The 20,977-nt window shown below is 43.2% G+C and overlaps 1 protein-coding gene across 1 annotated transcript in view; it reads left to right on the forward strand.

The window, feature by feature from the left end:
- RAB2A (RAB2A, member RAS oncogene family) overlaps positions 1-1,922 on the forward strand; it is a 46,213-nt gene extending 44,291 nt beyond the window's left edge. Inside the window, exon 9 of the mRNA XM_071737610.1 lies at positions 726-1,922. Within this exon, the coding sequence (XP_071593711.1) occupies positions 726-821 (96 nt within the window). The 3' untranslated portion in view covers positions 822-1,922. The remainder of the gene's footprint in view (positions 1-725) is intronic.
- Positions 1,923-20,977: the final 19,055 nt, after the last annotated feature.

Genomic DNA, 20,977 nt, shown 5'->3' on the forward strand with positions numbered 1-20,977 from the left:
TACTACTGTTGCAGAACAACTGCCAAGCACTATAAATCTGAGATTTACTGTGACGCAAAGTTTCCTTAAGAGCTTAATTTCTGAAGCTACTGTATTACTTTTCTCAAAGTGCTGTATTTTTAGGTAAAATCCACTTGAGGGAGTGAGGGTTAAGATATAAGTGTGATTTTGATGAATGAAAGAGCTGCGCTGTGTGTGGGTTCTTGGCAAGCAGCCATGTCTTTCGGGATCATAGAAATTATTGATGACACAGAACACTCGTATGCCCTTAGCCTCTACAGCTGATTCAACACAGAAAGAAATGCTGTCTAGAGAGGAAAAGTTTTATATTAAACTATTAAACTAATGGAGGTTTTGGTGAGAGGGGAGAGGTTATCCGTTGCTAGCAAATGCTATGTATTATTAAGGCCTTATACCAAGTAGTATTCAAATACAATTCTTGCTCTGTGTATTCATGTTAGGAGTTTAAAGTACAGAGCTCACCGTGGAAATAAAAATTAAATGAGAAGAAAAGCATCTTCTTTTAAATTGTGTTTAATTGCCAAAGACATTTTGCTAAAAAAAGCATACCTAAACTTTGCTTAAAAAAAAAACAACTATATTTTGCTATACTTAGTGCATACATTAGGAGCCTTTGCTATAAAAAAAACAAAACAAAAAAAAAAAACTTTTCAAGTATATTAATGTTGTAAAATAATTACACTGTGTATTAAACTTTGTTCCAGGCAAATGGCATCAAAATTGGCCCTCAACATGCTGCTACTAATGCAACACTTGCAGGCAATCAGGGAGGACAACAAGCTGGAGGAGGCTGCTGTTGAGCCTGTTTTTACTTTCTAGCTGCCTGGATGGGGCCTACTAACTTGTTTGTTCACCCTTCCCTTCCCCCCACCCTGCTCGCCTCCACTTCAATTCGACTGAGACATGAAACTTGTAAGTTGGTTTCCTGTTGCAGAAGAAGACTTTATCCTTCAAATTCTTGTATAACTTTGAATAAATGGTTAATGTTCACTTAAAGACAGATTTTGGAGATTGTATTCATATCTATTTACATTTGATTTCTAGGTCAATTGATGTGATTATTTTTGTTAAATGTTGTCTTGTGCCCTTGACTACGAACTGAATTGTATTAAACACTACAAAGTCATCTGAGTATTTTAATCAGTTTGTGTAGTTAGGTTTCCCAGCTTCTGCGGTTACCTAATGTTTAATATTGTAGAGCTGTCCTCAAGTTTTTTGTCAATTTTCAAGGCTATAAAGAGAAGCGGAAGGACTCTTTTAATTCTGTATTTATCACTTTCTGTATATATAGTTTAATAACCTGCTTGGGTGTACTTGCCAAGCTAGAATTCTTTAATGCATTTGCATAAATTCTATACTACTTAGAGCTTGAAAACTACAAAAGCATTAATAGAAGTTGCTTGGACGCTAAATTTTAAGCCTTTTTGACATTGTTAGCATGTTCATCCCCCCCTGCCATTATCCTGAAGTCCAAGAGAAATGCTTAATGTATATTACTAGAGGCTACATACGTGCTATCTATTTTAATGCCAAATGTTTGCTGTTTGTCCACAATTTCCACAGCACCTCTTCAGAAATGGATTAGCTGTTTGCCTTAACAAATATTACAGGTAAAAACAGAGTGTGAATGAAAAAGTAGAGGAGGAGTTGATAAATTTAAAATGGCACATTATAAAAACGGTAATCTTTTCTTAATGCTTTTTTCTTGTTTACCACTTGATTTCTAGGTATATTTTTCATGCAAGGACAGTTTTTCAACCTAAATGTACAGTGGTTGTGTAAAGTTTTCTTTTAGTGACAACTTGTAATCCTAAATATGGTAAGCATCTTGTCTATTGTGAAGAGGGTGTGAAAATAAAATCTACCAGTTTGGAAATCTTGATGAAAATCAAAACTAGAAATGCTTTTGGTACTTATTATGGTGGTGGTTGGGGGCGTGGGGTTGTTTTTGCCTCAGATGAAAAGGTTGCAATGGTACAAAACAAAATTCTGTGTTTATTTGTTGAAGTACAGAATATTCATGCAACTTTCCCTACAAATGAGGAAACAACTGAGTTTCTACCACATCCTATTTATAGAAACTGAAGATAGAATTCTAGGTCATGCTTCATATATAAAAAAAAAAAATAAATTTAAAAAGTGGAAGGGACTTTTGTGTTACTGGACCAATACTGACTGTAACATAACACTGGGAGACATGGATCCTTGTGTCATCCATTCTTATTGTCAGAACTTTAACATCAGAAAGTAATAAACTTCCTGACAGTTACAACATAGCAGTGGTTCTGACTAAATAGAGTTTAAAATACATGTGGAACCTTTTGTTTGTATCTGGGGAAAGGGACAACCAATAAGGATTTATGTCAATTGACAACTTCAGATCTTTTCTTACACATTCAGGAGCATTATAAGCAATGCAATATAATTGTGTCATCTACTTAAATTCTAAAGAGGGTGCTCAATTTATGTACTTTCAGCTGTTAACTGTTTACTACATGATGTTTGCATTTATAAAAGTGGATTGGTTGAAGTTTGAAAACTGTGTAACAATAAAACCACAGGACTTAATTGCATTGATGCTGAGGGAAAACTGGATTGTAGTAACTAGCTGCTCAGAAGAAGGAATGAACAAACAAGAGTATGTGCTTGGATTAACTGCTTGAAGATTTTTTGGAACTGGCAACATTGCAGAACTCAACTGCTTGATATGAGAGGGGAGAAAAGCACAGCCTTCAGTAGCAGCTTCAGCTACATTATGAATGGGAGTAAATTTCACTTAGCCATAAAAAATTGCTCCTGGTCAGGGAGCAGAGGAGGGGAATATGAGAAGGACAGAAATGTATGCTGTTTTAAGTGGTGATGATTTAGAAAGCCACTGGTTTTCTGAAAGCATGGAGGATGTATAGAATTGACCAGGAATATAGGGTTATTACAGCAAGGAGTCACTGTCACTTGTGGGTTTGGGTTTGTTTTTTGGTTTTTTTTTGGAGGGGGAGTGAAGGGTAGGAGAAATGTGCTTAATATAGTGATGTGCATAATGTGAATATGGATTTTTGATCCTGCTGGCTGGCCCTGACTTATATGCCATTTTTACACTGGGCATTATATAAGTCTGGTCCTTTCAAAGAGGAGGTAAAGGAAAACTTAAGTTGTGGTTCATTCTGCCTGGCTTTTTGTCACTAGCTTTATGTATACGTAATCCTTTTGTTGCCAGTTAGGAATATGTGTTTTAGTTGTCTTTTGAGAAGCCATGGATCTACTTTTATCCCATTAGAATCTGTAAACTATACAGCATAAAACCTAGCACGTGCTTCACAAGTTTATTCCTTCACAGATTAGGGTTTTATTTGTACATGACCGACTGATAACTTGCCTAGTAGAATTCCTGCTACTTTTATTGGTTGCATTTTCATAACCAAAGAATTAAAACATTTTGTTATTGCCCAGCAACTTGTACAGCTGTTATATGTACTGTAAGACTTACCACACCACTTACTGCACATACCAAGGTGCAGTTGCCCTGTACTCCCAGTTTAGCACATGGTATAAACCATAGTTAATTTACAAAAGAGTACCTTTAGAGTGACAGAGCATCTTGGCAGGATTTTAAGACTTATCTCTTCTACTTAAAATGAGATGATCTGTACATTTTGTCAGTCATTTAAGAAAAAGTAATACACATACCCCTCACTCGTATGTGTGTTTGTGGACTTGTGTTTCTGTGGACTTGCACAAGAATAAATCAGAATTATTCAAGATCAGACTCAGCAGTGACTTAAGGTAAATGACTGCCAAAATACTCATCAATATGCTAAAATAAAAAGGGACTGTCTGAAACATGTAGCAGACAGCATGTCCTCCCTTCCCTGCTCCAGAGCTATGTCTCGTCTGCTGTTTTATGCTTTTTGTGACACTTCTTTCATTGTGTTGCTGACTTAAAGAGTGCCTTCAACTGCAATATTTATATATTGGTGGGGTTTGAAGGGCACCAGTTAGTTTTAGGTTAAATGGCATACTTTTAAGCTTGGAAAGCAATTTCTGCCTTACAAGTTTACCTGTGACTGTTAAAGAGTACTAAAGCTGTTCTTGAGAAGAAAATAAAATCTCCTATCAGGCTCTAAGTTATAGTTAAACTGAATCTGAATGCAAAAATGTGTATTAAAAAAACCAGAACCTTTAGAATCATGGAATCACAGAATGGTTTGAGTTGAAAGGGACTTGGTCATCACATTCCAGACGCCCCTGCATGGGCAGGGACATCTCCCACTAGACCAGGTGGCTCAAAGCCCCATCCAGCCTGGCCTTGAACACTTACAGGGAGAGGACATAAAAATGCTGTAAGACAATTTTTGCCATTAAAGATTTTTTCATAAAGTAATAATTCTAAACGAGGCACCCCAGTGTGCCTGCATTTTTCTCAAAAGTTGGTGTCAGAAGGCTATTGCTTTGGTAAATGCTGAAGTCTGATTCTTCTTGGTGGTCTATTATTTTGACACTACAGACTGTCCCACAGCTTTCTTAGATTTTTTTGTTGGTTTTGGTTGTTTTGGTTTTTCCCCTCCTAAATCAAGTTTCTCTTGTATATTATTTCTTTTTTGTATTGTCTGTTCTGGTATTTGTTCATGCAAACTGAATGCAGTGAGTGAAGTGCTGCTCTCCATCTTCCCTACTCCATGTCCATTGTATGTACATTTCAGAGAATTTGCCCAGTATGGAACATTTGCTTTGGGGGTGAAAGGTTGGGCAGAGAGAGAGAGAGAGAGAGACACTATCTTACTGCATGATAAAAAAATCATGAGGGAAGTATTGCATGAGTTCTGTTACTTGTTACACCAACCATGGGAACTGTTTTGCATCTGGGGGGTGGTGTGGGTATGATTTGCCTATTACTCTTCCACTATTGCATGGGAAGAGAAAGGGGAGAAGGAGAAGGCTGACAGGTTTTATTTGGATATCTTAATAAATTTGTTTGCTGGTATCATACTTGAGATTTGTATATACTTAATGTTCCTCCCCCTAAAATCTCTGGGTTTTCTTCTGCCATGGTACTGCAATATAACTTTTAACAGTATGCAGTAGTGATTTATTTTATTATGGTACTGAAATCTCCATTTGTAAATAATCCAGGCTGCTGCTGTGTAAGTAGCTGATGAAATGTCTTTAGTGGGTCTGCTGCCTATGAAAGAAACCACAACATTAGGCAATAAAAACTACTAACAGAATGTTAAGAAACCAAGACCATGACAAAAGAGCAGCATGTTGTGGATCTATCATTTTTATTCTTGGGACAGATTTTATTATTTTTGGAACTCATACAAGACATGTTAAATATTGTGGATGATAAGAGGAAACAGACTCTTGGCAAACATGGAAAACCAATTACAGCATATTACCCTATTCCCCTTCCAATAAAGGAGGGGTGAAGCTAAAAGTTTATTCTTTGCCTAGCAGCTGGAGGGGAGGGGCAAGGGGGTGGGGAAGTGTGCCTGCTTTAGGATTGGGTTGAGGAAGGAGATTGTTGCTGTAGTGATCTTACTGCAGGCACTCCAAGCTGGAAAAGGCTTCTGGAGAAGTACACTGTTGTCACAGGGGCACTGATTAAAGGGATTGCTCTATAATACCAGGTATACTCTTCACTTAATACGTTTCTTAAAATTGTGTTTGCTTGCAAGCTTCAATACTGCAAATCTCCCTGTGCTGGGAATGAGTATTTTTGAAAACTTGTTTTGACAAACAAACTGAAACATGTATCTGATACTCAGACAGGGGATTTAGCTGCTACCTCCCATGGCTCTCTGTGTCATAGAGGTGAAATAAGGTGTAGGGAAAATCTACTCAATGTTTACTTAGAGGCTCGTCTACGAAAATGTCTGCACATCCATTTAAATCCCTGTCCCGAATTACAGCTTATGTAAAATTGTCCATGGCAGCATGAATGTAGGTAAATTAGCATATCAACATGGTTTTTGTTATTTCCCCACACACACACAGCAGTTACAATTTTTCAAAGTCCTTTTTTAAAGAGTAGGAGGTGTAAATGTTTATATTGGGCAGAATCTCGTTGATGGTTGGGACTGTGGTACACTTGGTGTAAATTATAGCAGGATCTCATTAGCCTTTCTGACTTAAGCAAAGCCTGTTACTATGTATCAGACTAACTGGAAACTGATGGCTTACTTTTCCTGGACTTGGACATAAAATACTGGGAGGCAGGAAACTCCTTAAGTGAGAGGACAGCTCAAAAATTACCCATGTACCACTGTCATTTTAATGTTGGCCAGGGTAAAACAGCCAAGTAAACAGTGTGTTTTCTGATTAGGGTTTGAGGAAACGTTTTCAGATACAGGAAATGTTTGAAATAATGTGACTCAGAAAATCGTTAAATAAAAGGATACTCGGGAAGACAAAAAAGCAAGGGCTTGCTTGCTGTCTGAAGATGATGGGATGTGGGGAAAGGCTGTTGGCTCAGGCAGCGTTGCCCAGCAGCTGAATGCTGCCACCTATGCCTGGGATTGTGCTGCTGCTCCAGAACCGCAGCACTGGACTCTACGTGCTGAAGGAACTTTTAAATTTGGATAACTTTATTCCCCAGGTGCACATTGGTGATGCTAAGGCTGGAATTGAGGCAGCGTCCACAGTTTGAGGAGGTGTATGCACGGTTTTTTGGGAGGAGATATGGGAACAGAAAGAGTGAGAGAGGGCATGGGGCAAATGAACTCAGCAAGTGCTAGCTCAAAAAATACTTGAATAGACACACAGCACCTCTCTGGGAGTGTTGTGTACAAATGCAGGAAAGTTTTATCTTTAATGTAGTTGGAAGCAGATTTCTACATCTTTCCTATCGCATTTTGTGAGGATGACCAGACCTTACTCATGGCTTGCTGGTTAGGTTCACATCCAAAAGTATGTAAGACAGAGAATATCTGAAAAAAAAACCCAAAACATTTGTGTTCCTGGTGTTCCTGAGAGTCAATCCAGCAAAGCATGGCTGACAGAGCTAAATTAACTGGCCACCAACAAAGGTCTGTCAGCTATCAGTGATGTACAAAAACCCAGTGGATGGTCTGTATTGATTCTCCTTGCCCTGTTGTGTTCAACTCTCATCTTGCAAATAAAACATTCCTGCAGAGAAACAAAAACACTTGCAGTGTCTCCCACAGCTATTGCTATGAAGCAAAAATTACGGTTGTGAAGTAAAGTATGTGCGGTATTGTAATCCTGCCTGGGAGATTTTTCTATGAATCCACGTAACCTCAGAGAAAAGGACATTTGTTACTGCTGAAGAAAACCTAATATATGCTTAGTCACAGCCAGTGGGCCTGCAGGACTGAACATTGTGCATCATAAATTTAACTCTTCGGTATTTTCTCTGGCTTACTTTTCGAGCCCAATTATTTTTTCTTCTCAGTTTCCAGAGCTCCATGTCTTGTTGCTTTTGAATTTCTTCCCATCTTCTGTACCTTGCTTCTCTTCATTTGTATTACTTCTCCCACCTTTTCCTTTCCTACTTGGATTTTGGGAGGGGGTGGCTGTCTAGGGGGAAATACTCAAAACAAGGAGCAGCGTATTTACAGTTCCCTGTTCTGGAAGACCTTTAGTAACTAGCACTGGTAAAAACGTTAGTTTTTAGTTAGTACTTGGGGTGATGTGATGTTTGTTTAGAACGGTGCCATTTTATAGGTCATAAGTCCACCCGTGTAATTGTTGAGGACCTGGGAGAAGTAGAGGATGTGCAAGGAAGTTTACTGAACTGTGCCTCATGTAGATGTGCAGCAAGAGACTGGATAACCTTAGCTGGTGGTACAGACCCTGAGCACGGAGCACAGGGTGGGTTGCAAGGCTGAAGGTTTCCCGTGCTGACAGGACTGTATAGAGCTGCTACATCCCCTCTCCTAGATCATCGACTAATAGCAGAAAGCCTCAGAAAAATAGAATAAAAATGTAGCTATCTATTAGGAATTTTTTAGTCAAGCACTGTCCGAGTGGTGTTTTGTTATTTTGGTTTTTGCTGTTTTTTTTTTTTTTTTTTTTTCTCTTGCTTTGTTTGTTTTGGGCTTTTTTTTTTTTTTTTTTTTTCTGAAGGTGTACAGACCTTCATTTTGCCTTACCGGCTTTCCGGTCTAATCCAATTGCTATGCACAGTGAAAAGCAGTTTTTCCTTCAGTGTCAGATGAACTCTGAAGTTCTAAAGTTGCTGGGTTATTGTTGCTCACCAAATGTAAACGGATCCCTTCAGGGCTGCAGTAGAGGAAAAGCTTCTACTGAAACTAATGCTTCAACAGCCAAAGAAAAAGCTTGTTTGCTGCAGGAAGGAGGAGACGTCTCTCATTATCTGGGTGCTGGGAGCCAGCCCGTTCCAGCCGTCTCCTCTTCCTGCTCCACAAGGACTGAGGCGTCTCTTTGAGGTATGCAAAGCAGCAATGTGATACTCCCCAGGCTTATCAACCACTATCAGCTGGATCTGCTGTTTGCTCCAGACTCCACCTTTGCTTGGAAAGCGCTTGCAATTCCATGAGGTAACTCTTCCTCCCAGCGCTGTGGCTTCTTACACCGACCATGTGCTCCTACCGTGAGCCCGGACTGAAAAATTTAAAAAGTCAACCCCGATGTTCATGTGCCGCGACTTCCTCTCTTTCTCCACCCCGCCGCGGAAGGTCGCGGTGCTTCACAGGCATTTGCTTTTGGCGGAAGGTCAGTCTGGGAGGGAGAAACACCCCACGGCCCAAGCAGAACCATCGTCCTCCTCCTGGACACGGCCTGAGCAGCCGCCCCACTCGGGCCTGCCCGGGGCAGCGGGGCCGGTCCGCTCCCGGGACACCGCCGGTTCTTCCACAAGCGTGAGGGAAAAACCTGCTCGGTCGGCACCGAGACTTCAGCGGCCGCTCCGGGGCGATACAAATCTGAGTTATTTTTTTTTTTGTTGCTCGGACTGATTAGGAACAGGTCCGGACTAAGGTACCATAAACACCTATTAAACTGAAATAAATATGTCTACAGGGGGCTTAAGTTAAACGGGTGCAGCTTTGCCTGCGCGGGGGAGCCGGAGGGGCGGCGAGCCCACCACACGGCGGCCCCGGCAGAGCGCAGTCCCGACGGGGTGAGGAGTGCTGGGGGTGTCTCCAAACAGAACCCCCGGGACCCGCCAGGCAGCGCCGGGACCGCTGGTCCGGAGCTCGCCTTCCGCACGGGCCGAGGGGAAGGGACCGGGAGAACCCCAGCCGGGCTCCGCGGCTGCACAGGGGGGGACGGCGGAGGCGGAGCCCGATCAGGGTGTGCGGGCAGCTGCCGTCAGGGGAAGGAAAGCCCGTCCGCCCTGACGTGGGGTGGAGCGGGCCGGGGGCGGGCGGGAGCAGGGGAGGGGTGGCCGCGGGCGCTCCGGTCGCCGCGGGCGAGAGGGGGCGGGCCGGGGGTTCCCCCTGTAGGATGGCAGCAGGGTCGGGGGGGGGGGGGCTATGCCGGTGGCTCCCTGGAAACCCTGCGGGAGGGTTGACTCGGGGGCCCTGCCCGGCCCCACCGCCTGAGCGCGGCCGTCGCTACGGCAACCTCAGTCCCGCGGGGAGGAGGGGTGCGGGGAGCGGGTGGGGTCGCTCCCCCCCGGCCCCTGCTATGGCCCCCGGGGCCACCGGCGGCAGCCGCTTGCTGCTCGCTCTTCCCTGCGGCCTCTCGTCCCCGATGCCCCGAGGGGTCCGTCCGGGTGCGGCGGGCCGGGCCCGCGTCGCTGCGAGGGGAGAGGCGAAGCGGCTGACTGGCAGTGGCCCGCGGCCGGGAGCCGCCGGGCTCTTTCGACGTCTCGGCTAAAATCCCCTGGAGCTGCTCGTTCGGGGTGTGTATGCAGTATCCAGCATCCAGCGACAACTTGGCTGGGGTTCCCGGGGGAGTTCCTGTGGTGATATATAGTTTTATATATATATATATATATATTTAAAATACATATATATATAGACACGTACGGTGGCATAAGGAAACGCGTCCAGCGTTCCAGGCCTTGCCAAACTTGTGGGGGAGGAGACGACGCGTGGCTGATGCTTGCCCCAGTCCCGCAAGGAAGGTCGAACCTGGAAAGGTGAGGTGTCCTCTTAGAGCAAGAGCCGAGGGGCCTGAGTCCTCCCCAAACTGAACGGAAGGGGTAGAAAATCCTGGCAGCACCTTGTACATCGAAGCTGCTTCCTTGGCTTTATAACCACTTTGGCAGCTGTTGGCAAGTTTAAGCCAAGCCACCTCTCCTGACCGTCCAGGGGACTTTCCTTTATAGTCCTATTATCCTGTGCAGGCAGCGCTTTTGCTGGCGGTGAGCATTCTCCCTCTTGCTGCAGGAGCGCGGAGCTGGGAGGTGCGAGGAGACCTGGGAGGGCTGTGTGAGGAGTGGCTTCAGCAGTGGAATCAGTCCCTGCATCCAGGGGATGGGTTTCCTGTGGTCACTGCAAGGGCAGCCCAGCCCCTCAGCCTTCCCCCTGCCCCGGCAGAATCTGCCGGGAGCCTGTCCCAAAGCCCCTCTGCTGTCCCAGCTCCCAGCTGCTGTGTTGTGGTACCCAGCCTATTGACTGTGAAGATACAATGTGGCTCTTCTGCTTCGAAAAGTAGTAGGAAATTTGGGATTTTTAACTTATTTCACTGTGTTTTATTATTTATAATGCTATCCCCCCCACCCCCCCCCCCCAAAAAAAAAAAAATCAACTTCTTGTATTAAAAAGTTACTGCAGTTGAGGGAAAACACTTCCACTTAATTTTTGTACTTGGCAAAATGAAGGTGAGAAAAGAAGCAGTGAAAATAAATATTTTAATGTCTAAGTGGTTAGGCAATTTAACTTTTATGTCTGTAATTTTTGCTGCACATTAGCAGAAAGTACACATTTTTACTGTCACTTATTGTACTTGTGAATGCAGCAAGTACACTGCTGCTGGACTGCACACCTTTGCACATGTCATCGGTACTGATAGTGGTTTTCATTTTAATATAAGCTAGACTGGCCTCATCTAGAGGAAAAAACCCAACAATGTAGAGAAAATGGAAATTCCCCATAAAACAAATTTTTCATTAATTAAAATCTTCTGTAGATGTTTCCATACTAAATACAACCCTTAGACAGTAAAGTTTCATCTCAAAAAGATAAAATAGCCATTTCTCATTGCTCTTATTATTAAAAACCAGTGCCACGCTTAAAGGTTGTCAGTGGCCATAGTCAGTATTTGCCTAGGCAACTCCCTCAGTTTTAACTTGCTTTTTGGACAGGTAAACCACAGGCGTGCCTGGACATTTGGCCCTTCTGAGCAGTTCATCACTGAGGAGGCAGATAACTGAACTCTCAAGTCAAATCAAAACTGTTTCAGTGCTCATGGATGAGCACCTCTTCTCCTTTTTGTGACCTCCTGATTTCCCTAGTTTAGGTGGGTTTAAATAACTGGAAAAATGAATTGTGTGCAATGCATACTTTTAGGTACAAACTGATAGTATGCATACGTTGAAATACTATTTACTAGAAAGACAAGCAGCATCTGAAAAGCACATAAGCCTAATTGTTTCCAGACACAACTGGCCTGGATTTTGTTTCCTCTTATTCCAACATTCTGACCTTGTAAAAATTATCTTGATTGTGTTATGCTAAAACAAGGCCATGATCTTGCAAAAGCTACCACGTGTGCTAGTGCTGAGGAGCACCAGGGGAAGCACTGTGCATGGAACAAATGTTGACAACATTAGGCCCCAAGTTCGTTTGTTTGTTTTCCTTTGCTTATATCTAATCACGGTGAAGCAATAGTCTCACTTCTGCTAAAAACTGAAGCTGGGTTTTCGTTTTTAAAGGAGGTCAAAAATGTGTGGTAAAACGTATGATTCTTGCAGCAGTTTAAGCTATGGGGTTTTGAGGCATTTACACTAAGAGAAAGAACAGAGAGTGTTTAAAATAAATGTATTGTCTGTGGTTTTTTCAGTCCTTCTGTGTGTGTGATATCTTTGTTTTTCAGAAGATTGTTTCTAGGGATTAGTAGGAAAGTTTAAAGACTTTGTGGCTTTGATGATAACTCTTAACAATACCATTGTACCCTTGTATAAACACGTAAAGAAGACTTAGGACAGCATAAAGTGTTAGATGTGCTGCTGTGTCTGGCACTGGATAGCTTCTGAGTATAATTATATTTTCTGTTTGACAAAAATTCAAGGCCCAGGTACATTGATCCTTTTATTGCACTAACTCCTGCTAGTCATGTATTTGGGAATCTGCAACTTACTGGCCTTAAATCTCTGTGAAGAGTTGTGACAGGAAATCATCTTTCCAGCCTGTTGAAATGAACAGATGATCCCTCTCGTTATTTCTTTGAAAGCTCTCCTTTTGGGTTTTCTTTTTTTTTTTCAGGATCAAGAATAACTCTGTATTTGCATCTTTGTCAGCAAGGCTCCCATGGGGCAATCCTTGTAAGCACTGGGATTGCCTGTTTGGTAGCAGGGAGGCTTACAAAAAGCAGCTCCAGGTGGAAGTGGGCCTTTTCCTGCTCCTCCCTCCATCCTGCAGCTTTCATCCAGGCCCTGAGAACTGCCTGCCTTTCAGACTAAGCTACCAGTGAGAGAGAGTTGTGGTCACTGGGACAAGGTATTAGGATATCAACCTTACGTTGATTAATTTACATATAAATGTTCAAGGAGTTTCCTTGTATATAATGTAGCCCATCAGTATGATAGTGGTTATACAACAGCAAATGTAACTTTAAAAATTAAGCCTATCTCTTAAAAAAACCAAACAGATTTTATGTGTCATTAAACTTGCTTTCTAAGATGTTGGCATGAATAAGGCTGACATATTGTTTGGGCTTTTGTTTTGTCAACGTTTCTCATTTCCCTGCAGAATGCAAGGTGAAAATGGTGTATGGTAGATTATTTATGAAATGCAGAAAACTAATAGCATATGCTGTGTTCATGTTGGTAGCCTACTATGCCAAAGATCAAGCAATGAGTATTAGTGCTGCTGTATCTTCTCACAAGTGTTCTACTTCGTTTCTGTTAAATTGCAGAAGAGCTTCAAGTAAAATCCTGCCACTTTAGAAGCAGTGATATAATCTGTTCCTTCAGTGGAAAAAATACAGTGTTTTCTGGCTTGCATTTCTAGAGAGAGAAAATACAATTAGTCCATTGCTTAAAAAATGGGCCATTCAGTTCAGCCATACTTGGTGTGCAGCCTACAAAGTGTGAGCTGTGGTATTGCAGATGCAGCAAACACCCTCCCTCCCCTGCTGCCACAGGATGAAGACACGAGGTCTTTCTGCCCTAGCTGAAATAAGCCAGTTCCATTCATCTGCCAAGAATGTACAAGTAAATATAGTGATTGTGTAAGTTGCTTGTCATACCTGAAGTATAAACAAATTTGTGCAGAGGAAAGGTGAGTGTCTGGCAGGTTTCTTCAGTACTGCAGAGCTGAGGTGTGCCTCTTTAAGAATAAGGAAAATTGTAGATATTTACACAAGACAGAAAGAGAAAAGGTGCAGAATGGAGGGAAACAAAAGGAGGGGTTTTGTGGTGGTGGTGATTTCTTCACCACAGAACACTTCTACTTTCAAATCACCTCAGCACGAATGACAAGTATGCAGCATCTTGTGGAATCAGACCTAACATTTCTCCTATGAAACATATGGACGAAGTGAGGTGTTCCCTTATATGTGGGTTGGTGCTATCAGAGTACATTTTCTTAAATTCATTTCCTATTTAGTATTTGCAAGGTTCAATTCCCAGTGTGTTGCTTTGATTACTTTGATGATCAAACTCTACTTAGCTAGGTAGTTGTGTTTTTGCTTGCAGTGCAAGGGATACGCATCCGTCTGGTTTGTGAGAAACTGTTAAGATTGTAAGTTTAAGTCCTTACTTGTTTTCTGAATGTGTCTCACACTTTTTGAGCCCCTCAGTGCCCCCAATAATTAACGCAGGCTAAAGTGTGAGTGCATTATCCTTTTCCTCTGTATGATGAGAATTGATTCGTATTGAGAGTTTTGGCTCTTTGAAGAGTTCCATGCCAGTGAAATGAAGATCACAGCTGACAACTTCATTGCTCTTTCACAGAGGAACTCTATGATAACCTTTAAACTTAACTATGTATGAAGCCATTTTCTAAGGATTGGATCTGAAATAGTGGAAGGAACAATTTATTTTACTTTTTGTCATCTATATAAATGTGCAATGATTTTATATATGTTCCTATATCCTTCTGAAATGAAATTTTCCATGCTTACCCCTCTGGAGAGAGAAAAGACAAGGCAGAGAGGGAGAGAGGCAGAAGACATGTCACCAATTACTCAGCTGTAAGGCACCAAGATACTACTGTAGTAAGTGCAGTGTAAGAAAACACAAAGAATAAAATAGATATATGTGAGCATGTTTATGAAATGTCTCTAATTACACCAAGCTGGGAGGATGGTGACCGCTATGAGTGATCAATCAGTCCAGAAATCAAAATGAACTTAGTAAATACAAAAGTGAAATTCAATTAAAATAATCATCAGTTTCTTGCAGAAATCAAGGTAGATGGTTATAGGGGGTTTGTAGAGAATCACAAGCAAAATAACAATGGACAATGCGATGCATTTGCAAAATGCAATGCTCTCTTAGGATTTATCAATAGGTGGCATATGTAAGTCATAGAGAACAATGTAAAGATGACTCCACTAAGTGCCAGTAAGGCTTCAGCTGCAGTATTGCCTTCAGTTTCATGTTCTGTGCTGAAAAATAACATAAAGGACAGGGCGAGAAAAATAAGAGATGTAGAATTCTTGTGTTGGAAGTGGTGAAGGAAGGAAGGATGTTGAACCTGAAACATGTTTCAGAGAGAACTGGGTAAATTTTCCATTGTCTAAAAGGTTAGAAGAGGTCTGATCCACTGTTTTTGAATGCTGAGGGAAATATGAGATAAATTGTATCTGTACAGAGGGAAGATGTCTTGGACTGTATATTAAGAGGGTGGGAGGATGATTTAAAATTGGGTATTAGGAGAGTGAGGGGGGATGCAGCAACAACTTTTTCATCATTGCAGTGAAATACCAGAACAAACTACTTAGGAAGTTTGGGTATCTGCTTCACAGAGGGTTTCTAAGAACAGGTTAGACAAACATCTGTTGGGGATTGTCTGGGGCTACTTTATCCTGTCTTTGTGCGGCCTGGGGGAACCAGATGGTCTCTTCAGATCCCTCTCAGTCCTCTTCCTAGAAGTTTACCAAGCAGGGAGGGGAATGGACCTGAGTTTAATGAGAAAACTGTATCATCCTATTAGTTGATCCTCTTAAAGAACAGAAAAAGAATCAGAGAGAAACCAGGTCTAACTTAACTGTATAAGTAAATGTTTCATTTTAATTGCGGCTGACTTGCGATTTTATGAAGCACTTACAAAAGAATACATGGAAAACTTATAAAACTAAACACATTTAAGGTGTTCTTCACTGCATGTGTAGTGTGACAGTTTCAAGAAGCAATTTTAAACGCGTCTGTTTCTCAGTGAAGACAAGCAGTAAAAATAACAAGTTTGTAAGTGTTTTTCAAGGATGTTATACATGTGTGTTTGGCTGTGGGTTTTAAATTGCCTCCCATTTTAAAACAAGTAATGACTGCATGTGGAGGCATTCCTGAACGTTGCATCTGGGTGCTCCTTGCACATGCAAATCCAGAAAAAATAATCATCACAGATCACTTTTGCTCCCTAGTCCACAGAAAGAACAAGCTGTTCAGTACCTGCTCAGAAAAAGCTATGGCAAAGGAAAGCTGAATGGACATGTGAAAGCACCTCACTTCCTCAGCAGGTGAGCTCTCTGGCTGCAGTGGTGTTTCCCTCCCTCTCCCCCTTCCCTGGGTTGTGCATTGGGAAGTTCCAGTGAAATACATCTGCTGTGGGAAGTCCTGCTCACCACGAGGAGACGTGACCTCCTGGCGAGTCAGATCCAATTTTACGGGCGGCTCTGAGTCAGGGTGGAGCCCGTGAACTGAACTTTGTGTGCAAGAAGGAAGTGATGTTGATGGCAGCTTGTGTTGCTAAGCAGATGAGTTGCTGTATTTTCATGTCAGCTGACAGTTTCGGCCGGGTGTGTGACTTCATTCTTAGATATGATGCCTTCCATTTATCAAGGACAGAGGTCAGAAATTGTCGGCGCTCTGATAGCTGTGTCTCTCCATATAAGAAGAGGCATGTTCTACTGAGCCATCTAAGATGAAAGTGGGAGTCCTGAATGCTGCTGCTGCATGGTGAAAGCAGAAGTGACTGTGAAACTCTCAGACCACGTCACAGTCCAAAAGCAAGCCTCCTCACAAGCAGGGATGTTGTGGAGTAGGTCTGTTCCCTGGTGTTGCTCCATTTTTATAAGAACTTACTGCCCTTCCTGGTTAAAGAGGTGACCTGTCTAACTGGGTGTCTTATCCCCAGCAGTGATGGCAACAGGAGGGCTGAGGTGAACAGCTGGGCACTGGCCTGTTAAGTCAGAACTTAGGTGGAAAGCTAAAAGATCCTGCTTCTTTGGTAAACTAACCAAAACAGGCAGGGAGACTGGGAAGGATAGTGACTTGTTTATCAACTCTGTGCTGCTGGCACCACAGTGGGTGCTGCCTTCAGCTGTCCAGATTGTCACGGGCAAGTGGCAGTGTCCAGGCAGTGTTGCTGAGAGACTTGAGGGGGGAGAGTGCAGGCAGGTTCAGAGCAGCTGCCCACAACTGCAGCCCTGCAGCCCACTGGTGAGCCACCAGTGTGCTCCTTTCAGATGGTATTTCCACCTTTTCCCTCTCTAAAGTCTTGGGTTATGTCCTTAAGCCATCCCTGAGAGCTGTAGTTTTGTAGTTCTGAGAGGTATTACTATCCCAGAAAACTTCCACAGAAAAGAATTAATTTTGAGAGCAGTATTAATTCTTGTAGTTGTCCCAGTCCCCAGGGTGAGGCAGCAGGGAAGGCTGATGTCCCTCAGAGCTGTGTCCCTGTAAGGCCTGGCAGGTGAGCAGCATGTGGATGTGAGCTGGCGGAGCTTGCTGCCCCTCTGCTTTTCTGGTTCAGTTCCTCTGTTCAGGAGCTCCCTGCCACAGAAGTGGCTGTTTGGGTCAGTTCCAGCTTTTGTCACTCTGGCTGGCTTGAGTTTCAGAAGGAAAAAAAAAAAAAAAAGTAAAAAAAAATAAATAAAACCAACCCACTCAACTGTCTACCCTGGCTTGCCTTCTGTTCCCTTAGCTTGCTGGTGCCACAGGGTGGCTCCTTGTAGCACTTGTATTCCTAATGCTTTTAGCTTTTCAGATTAAATCGTTAAGGTTGTTCTTTCTGATACTAGCTTGCTGCTTCCTGGTACTAGCCAAAATCCATGTGCTCTCAATATTTAAGTGTGCTGTACCTTGGTGAATGATTTATTCTAAAAAAAAGTATTTTAGTCTGTGCCCTTTTGGTCACTTCACCCTCTGAGACTTGTGTATTTCCATTGCTGCCTGATTTTAGAGAAACTTTGAGTAAAACTTTCACTTGTGAAAGAAAAAGAAACCATATGGGTTTTTTTGCTTCTCTCTGTTTGGCTGAAAAAACATTCAGAGATGAATAAAACATGAGTGTGTGTTGGGGTTGTGTGATTTCAGAGCCACTTTCCACTAGTCATGGGACAGAACATGACGCATTAGCTCATCTCAGGCTGCAAAATTTCATTCCAAATACCAAGCCTGAAGGGCAGCTACTCCAAGCTCAGACTTGGGCTCCTGGTGCAGTTTCACATCTCTCCTTGCACAAATAGAAGTAAACGAAAGGCTGTGACATACAAAGTTGTTGAAGTTTGGATACACCTGTGCAGAATTTTCTTGGGAGCTGAAAGTTCCTTCATCAGTGCAAAGAAGACAGCTGGAAGAAGCCAGCCGGAAGGTAAGGCAAAAGCACGAGTACTTTCTGTCAGAACTGATGCACATTTGGACCATCACAGTGCTGAGCAGGTGAGGAAAGAAGAACTTCATAGAGCCTGTCTCAAGCAGGGTGAGTTGCTCCCATCTCTCTGTGCCCAGTCCTTAGCATAAATAGCTCTCAAACAAACCAAATACCTGGAACTGGGTGGTCAGGAATGAGGCAGAGGCTGCTGGGGCCTTGTGGCCCAAAGGCCTGCCTGTACATAGCTTCTGTGGGGACTCAGCAGGGTCAGGTGTCATCCCTTGTCCTTGGAAATGACAATGTCTAGACCTTCAGATCACATTTCAGTGTACCTGCCTTTTAAAATAGATGATGGTTCTGCTGAATAAAGAACCTTCCTTTGTATTTTCATGTGATACTAAATACTTTGCATTTTGTAATACTGGTGGTTTAAAACAGATGTAAATGCTGCTTGGTAATGTCTGTGCTGTACTTCTTATGGAGTACATTAACTTATCTGTGTAATTATGCCTGTCATGCCCAGTGACTTGCTCAGCTTTGTACAAACTATCCCCACCTTGAAAGTTTACCTAGCTCGGTGATGTGTAGCAATTCATTGGGGCTTTGTTGGTGCACATACCCTTGCTCTGCAACTGCTGTTGAAATTCTCAGCCATTAATGCAAATTCTTCCTAATCTGTGAGCCAAATGGCTGCCTGCATCATCAGATGGATTACTTCGTCCCAACAGCATACAAAGGGTTGGGTGGCTACAAGTGAATTTTCATCCCTGTCATCTTTTGGATATTTAATAAGCTCTTACAAATAAGGTTAATCATTAAAACTTCCATGTTGCTGTTTCCTCACTTTCCTACAGAGCTGCAAAGTGCTTGTGATAACTCGGGGAATTGGAACTTTCTCTTTGGGGACTGGCTGAAGCATGAGTTAAGGTTTCAAAACTTTTTCCTCCGTAGCAGCTACCAAAGATGAATTATTTCATCCATGTCTGGTGCTGCTGGCAAGTATGTGTGTGTGTGTGGACAGATGTCACACCAGGACCATGTCATACCTTGCAGCAGTGAAACCTCTGCAGCACTTTTCTTAACTCCCTGTTTCCTGTTGCTGCTGAGGAGCTGGAGACTGGCCCTAATTCTCCATGTTCTGTGAAAGTGACGTTTGCAGTTTCCGTTTCTCCTAAGTGATGGAAAACACTGGGAGACTCCCTTCACATTTTTATTAACTGAGTACTACCCTTATTTCATAGGCCATGGCCTGAGTATGATCTATGGGACCTGGGGAGCTGGTTCTGTGCCTTCAGTAAGAGGCATGCACTAGACACTTGGGCCTTTTTCCCCTCAGAACAAAAATTTTACACAGTACCAATTCATGTTCCCCCTCGTTGCTGGCACTGCATTAATACACTTTTTAAGGGAAAAGCTGCATTTCTTTAATTGCCTCACGCTATCACCACGATATTCTTCAGACACTTTTCATGCTCGGAAGCTTTGCAATCTGATTTCTGCTCAACAAGAAACTGAAACAAGTTTCTAGGGGGAGCAGTGAGGCTGCTGGCTCTCGGTCTCAGAATGAGTTTCTCTTGCACCTAAATCTTGGAGAAATTAAATCTTTGAAAGCAAGGGGAGTTCCAGGCGAGTTTACACTATGCCAGGGTGCTTGGTTGCCTGATTAGGGGTGCACTTAAACGATAGGGGCAGACAAAAATTCAGACTTGTGGGGTAGTGTTTCTAGGTTGTTTACTCTCTGGTCTGTCAACATACTGCAAGAGAAAACTGAAACTGGTTGCATTAGTAACTTGGGAGGATACCTCTATGTAGGGTTGGTTGCTTTGGGGGTTTTTTTCTTTCTTTTTTTTCCCCCCTGGCATATTAGAGAAATGCACATTAAAAATAGAACAATCGTAAAATGAACGGATTTGGTGAAGGCAAACTCAGGGCATGTGCTGCTTCCAATGTTTGTTGTTGTTTTGTTTTTTTTAAAATACTATTTCCATTTGCTATTTTTAACTTTATGGAAGACCATGGTGAAGAACGGGGCACGTGTTATACCACACCATCACATGTTTTCAGCTTTTCAACACATTTTTTTAGTTGAAAGAATGGCATGGCATCACCTCCCCAGCTGCTGGCCCCTCTCTCTGAGTGACTGCGCAGGCCTGCCTACACAGGAGGTGGTGATGGCTCTCCATCCACAAACCCTCCTTTCTCCCAAAAAGGTGCTTTCCCTCTAAACCCAAGAGAGATTGAGTAGGCCAGACTTGAATGACATGACGTGGAAGAGTTTCAGACTTCCGCTGGAGAAACCTGAGATATTTTTGTGGCTGTAGTGGCCCCCACAGCCACAGTACTGTCATGGATGTCTGGACTGGCAGAGCCCACAGCCCAAGAAAGAAGAGGAGTTGTTGACACCCACGTTGTCCAGGTCAGGCTCTCGGCTCAATGTGTGTTAGGAGAACATGGAGAAAAAGGTTCTATGAAGAAGTTTTCTCTCCTTCCCATAGCAGAGGTATGAGAGGAGGGTGCAGCTCCCAGTTAGGAGCGGTGGGAGGGGGAGGGTGCTCCTGCTCAGCAGCACATGATGTTGTTTTTGCCCGTCTCCAACCTGTTAAAAACAACGACTGTAAAAAGTTATCTTGTCAAATGACTGGCTGAAAATTCCTGTAATGCAGAGTGTCTTTACACTGGGTTTACATTTTAATCTCTTTATACTTTTAAGACGCTTATTTAGTTTCCAGAGCGATGCAGGGGAAGACCCTTAAGCATGCTACTGGTAATCACTTTTTGGTGGGATTTGTCTAATTTACTTACGGAATGAGGTTGTTTCGGTTTCTATCACGAATTTGCATGTATCGCTTTACAAACACGACAGCAGAAGGGCTCGGCGGCCCTCCCGGTCCCGGTCCCCGTTCCGTCGGAGCATGGGGAGCGCGGCCTCCCGGGATGGGAACAGGGTCGCGGGTGCGAGCGGGCAGCGCTTCATGGCCACTTCCCTTTGAAAACCCGACCCGCTCGGGACAAAGTCCACCCGAACCCGCAGACCCGAGCGATCCTGCCCCAGCCCCGCCTCGCCTCGGCGGCAGGGCGGAGCTCGGCGACGCGGTGCCCGATGCCCGGCCGGG

Source organism: Heliangelus exortis, chromosome 2 (genome assembly GCF_036169615.1).
Source record: "Heliangelus exortis chromosome 2, bHelExo1.hap1, whole genome shotgun sequence".
Classification (NCBI taxonomy): Eukaryota; Metazoa; Chordata; class Aves; order Apodiformes; family Trochilidae; genus Heliangelus; species Heliangelus exortis.